This window comes from Carassius gibelio, chromosome B17 (assembly GCF_023724105.1).
Source record: "Carassius gibelio isolate Cgi1373 ecotype wild population from Czech Republic chromosome B17, carGib1.2-hapl.c, whole genome shotgun sequence".
NCBI classification, from domain to species: domain Eukaryota; kingdom Metazoa; phylum Chordata; class Actinopteri; order Cypriniformes; family Cyprinidae; genus Carassius; species Carassius gibelio.
The window spans coordinates 28,236,705-28,241,704 of record NC_068412.1 but is presented as its reverse complement, the minus strand read 5'-3'; the positions used below and the strand labels follow the sequence as shown (position 1 = coordinate 28,241,704).

The following is a 5,000-nucleotide window of genomic DNA, read 5'->3' as shown; positions in this document are numbered from 1 at the left end:
TTCGCCAACATTTAAATTTAAATGAAATGGGGAAAAAACGGAGCCTAGAAAAATAAAAACTCATACATATAAAATTAGCATAAGATTTAATTTAATACTCAAATAAAATGTACATTGGCCACTATGCAGGGCCTAATTATTATATTTTTTTTTATAAATGTTTTTTTTTATATGCACTATTCAGAGTGGAAGAGAAAAATATTTAGTCGGTCGTGAAGCTCAGATATGAGTTTGATCAATGCATCGTTGTGTGTGTGTGTGTGTGTGTGTGTGTGTGTTTCAGGATGAAGTGGCTCACACACTCGCAGAGAACCGTGTGCTGCAGAACTCCAAACACCCCTTCCTCACGGTGAGAGACCCTCCTCATCCTCAGTCTGTTCCTCTTCCTCTTCTAATGATTCCCGGGAGTTTGTTTTCCTGATCCACTGACTGATGTTAAACGGGTTTCTCGTGGAAAACTGTCTGAAACAGTCGTTATTTTTGCACATGTAGAGCACAGATCACAATCAAACGTGTTCCAGATAAAATCACAGAGAAAACTTGCTTTATCAAACTTCCTCATTTATTTTTTATATAATAAAAGTCCTGCGTTGTAGAACTGTGCTTTTAATAAATGATTTTCTTCCTTGTCGTTTGTATGTTTAGAAACTGTCTTAAATCAAGATGTGTTTACTTAAATAATGCATTGCATTTTATACTTAAACATGCAAAAAAATTAAAAATTAATTAATAACCTGCCACCGGTGTCAAAAAAAATTATGTTTTCTCTTTGAATTGTGTTTATTTTTCTGACTCCACTGGCAGGTTTTAAATATAAACACACTTCATTCTGATTAATTTCCTTGAAAAAAAAAAAAAGTATTATCCCACATTTATAAAGATTTATGAATATTTAGATTTTATACAAAAATAAAAATACTAAATAAATACTATATATTTTTATTATATATTTGTATTATTTGATGAATTGTTCTTTGTATGTACTGTAATATATATAATTTTTTATTATTATTATTAATTATTATTATTTAATACGTTTTATTTATTTGAATCAAATTGTTCAGTATTTATCATATATGTGTGTTTATTAAAAATATTTAATATGACATTGTACACAAACATTTATATAGATTTATGAATGTTTAGATTTAGTAAAAACTAATGGAAAATAATGCTATATATTTTTATTACTTGATAAATTGGTCTTTGTATGTATTGTTATATATATATATATATATATATATATATATATATATATATATATATATATATATATATATATATGTTAATTATTATTATTTAATATATTTTATCAAATATATATATTTTTTTTACCAAATATATTTTTTAACAAAATATTTATCATATATGTGTATGTGTATAAAATATTAGAAATAATAATTCTTATAAAATATTATATATTATATTTTCTAAGAATAATTATTACTAATATTTTATACACACATATGAAAAAGATATAGAACGATTTGATTCAAACTGAATCAAAATATAACATTTATATGATATATTCTTAAAAAAATAAAATAATAATAAATATATATATACACACACACACGCAAACTTTGCTTATTATATATAGATATATATATTATAATACTTTTCATCATTACTAATTAATAGTTATTTTATGCATTGTTGTTGGTATTCCAGTGTCTTTATCAGAAATATTATAATTGTTACGATGATGATGATTTAATAAACCGATGTTTGTGTTGGTGTAGGCTCTGAAGTACTCTTTCCAAACCCACGACCGCTTGTGTTTCGTCATGGAGTACGCCAACGGAGGAGAGGTGAGGATCTGATCAGACGGTGCTTCACAGTGATCTGATGCTTTAACGGCTGCAGCGCTGCTTTCTCCATCAGCTCTTCTTCCACTTGTCACGAGATCGGGTTTTCTCGGAGGATCGCGCGCGCTTCTACGGAGCAGAGATCGTGTGTGCGCTCGATTACCTGCATTCAGAGAGAAACGTGGTCTACAGAGACCTGAAGGTCAGGAGCTCACCTCTTATTATAACATATCTGATCATACAACATCACATCATCACTAATCAAAAGTGCTCACTTACTGATGGATATCACCAAAACACATGCAGGACATGTTTCACAAGATTTAAGGACACTCCAACATGCTTTCCACACTAATAGTAGAGTGCCAGTGTGTGCTTTTTACATTTTCATACTATTTTTAAATGTATTTTAGAAGAATATGACTGTAAATTAAATGTTAAATCACGTACATTACATTTTATGTTTTTAGAGCATTATAATGAGGTGAAATGTGATAAAATTACAAAAATAATTAATAGAAAAAATAATATAATGTTACCACTATACGTTTTTATATATATATATATATATATATATATATATATATATATATATATATATATATATATATATATATATATATATGAAAATGTAAATATTAATTAAATTATGAAGTACAGTTATGCATTGTGATGGTATTTTGTTTGATACATAAAAAAGTATAGTAAATATGTTTATTTTTGCATTTTTATTTTAGATTATTATTATTGTATTAATTACAATAAGACTGAAAAATAATTTGTTACAGTGTAGTAATTAAAATTAATTGTAAAAAGTGATATTTTTATAAAACACACAGTGATAGTTGATAGTTTCATTCTTACAGACTGAAGAAAAATGGCACAATACAAAACGAATCTTATTATATATATATATATAAATACTCTAATATATATCTGTGTTTAGTATAATGAGATTTTAAACTTGTGTTCTTAGAGCACCTTTAGCACTGAAATCATTGTAATGAACAAATTTGGCTTAAAGAAAGTCTAAAAACTTAAAAACGTAATAATTAATAATAAAGACAGTAAGGTTGTTGGTGCATTAACAGAGACTCACAGGTGTGTGTGTGTGTGTGTGTGTGGAGGACTGATGTGTGTTTTGTGCCCGGGTTGTGTCCAGATGATGATGGTCCTGTAGGTCAGCAGAAGCAGAAGCAGAAGCAGTGCTTGCTCTCTCTGGTTCAGAGCCGCTCAGGTTCATGAGAAAGTGCCGCTGTAGCAGGACACTGTTTGTGCTGACTGTGTTCCTGAGCCACGTGTGTGTGTGTGTGTGTGTGTGTGTGTGTGTGAGAGAGAGAGAGAGAGATACAGCTGCCAGGTGACTGAGACGTGCTTATATTAAACCCCTTTTACACACACACACACACACACACACTACACTCTCACACTCACACACACACTCTTTCACACTCACACACCCTCTCACTCTCACTGTACAAACTGTATATTCTATGTCCCTTCACCAACCCTACACCTAACCCTAACCCTCACAGGAAACTTTCTGCATTTTTACTTTCTCAAAAAAACTCATTCTGTATGATTTATAAGTGTTTTGAAAAATGGGGACATGGGTTATGTGCTCATAAGTCACCCTCTCCTTGTAATACCTTTGTCATACCCATGTCATTATACACACACACACACACACACTCACACACTCTCTCACACTCACTCAATCACTCTCTCACACTCACTCAATCACTCTCTCACACTCACACTCTCTCACACTCTCTCTCTCACGCTATCTCACTCTCACACACACTCTCACACTCACTCACGCACTCAATCACTCTCTCACACTCACACACTCTCTCACACTCTCTCTCTCACGCTATCTCACTCTCACACACACTCTCACACTCACTCACTCAATCACTCTCTCACACTCACACACACTCTCACACTCACACTCTCACTCACTCTCTCACACTCACACTCTCACACTCACTCACTCTCTCACACTCACACACTCACTCAATCACTCTCTCACACTCACACACACACACACACTCACTCAATCACTCTCTCACACTCACACACACTCTCACACTCACACACTCTCTCACTCAATCACTCTCACACTCACACTCTCTCACACTCTCTCACACTCTTACACTCACTCACTCACTAAATCACTCTCTCACACTCACACACACACTCTCACACTCACACACTCTCTCACACTCATACACACTCTCACACTCACTCACTCACTCAATCACTCTCTCACACTCACACACACACTCTCACTCACACTCTCTCACACTCACTCACTCTCTCACACACACTCACACACACTCTCACACTCACACACTCTCTCACACTCACTCAATCACTCACACTCACTCAATCACTCACACACACACTCTCACACTCACACACTCTCACACTCTCTCTCACACTCTCTCTCACACTCTCTCTCACACTCTCTCACACTCTCTCACACTCACACACTCTCTCACACTCACTCAATCACTCTCACACTCACACACACACTCTCACACTCACACACTCTCTCACTCAATCACTCTCTCACACTCACACACACACTCTCACACTCACACACTCTCTCACACTCACACACACACACACACACTCACACTTTCTCACAACTCACACACACTCTTACACTCACTCACTCACTCACTAAATCACTCACTCACTCACTAAATCACTCTCTCACACTCACACACACACTCACTCACTCAATCACTCTCTCACACACACATTTTCACACTCACATTCTCACACTCATTCACTCTCTCACACTCACACACACTCACACTCACACACCCTCTCACACTCTCACACTCATTCACTCTCTCACACTCACACACACACACACACTCTCACACTCTCACACTCACACACTCTCTCACACTCACTCACACTCTCTCTCACACTCTCACACTCACACACTCTCTCACACTCACTCACTCTCTCACACTCACTCACACTCTCTCACACACTCTCTCACACTCACTCACACTCTCTCACACTCTCACACTCACACACTCTCTCACACTCACACACTCTCTCACACTCCCTCACACTCTCTCTCACACTCTCTCACACTCACTCACACTCTCTCTCACACTCTCTCACACTCACACACTCTCTCACACTCACTCACACTCTCTCACACTCACA

At 35.4% G+C, this 5,000-nt stretch overlaps 1 protein-coding gene across 1 annotated transcript in view; it reads left to right on the top strand.

Annotated features, from left to right (window-relative positions):
• akt1 (v-akt murine thymoma viral oncogene homolog 1) overlaps window positions 1–5,000 on the top strand; it is a 53,497-nt gene that overhangs the window by 35,529 nt on the left and 12,968 nt on the right. Inside the window, exons 7-9 of the mRNA XM_052581092.1 lie at window positions 284–349; window positions 1,743–1,811; window positions 1,885–2,010. Of these exons, the coding sequence (XP_052437052.1) occupies window positions 284–349; window positions 1,743–1,811; window positions 1,885–2,010 (261 nt within the window). The remainder of the gene's footprint in view (window positions 1–283; window positions 350–1,742; window positions 1,812–1,884; window positions 2,011–5,000) is intronic.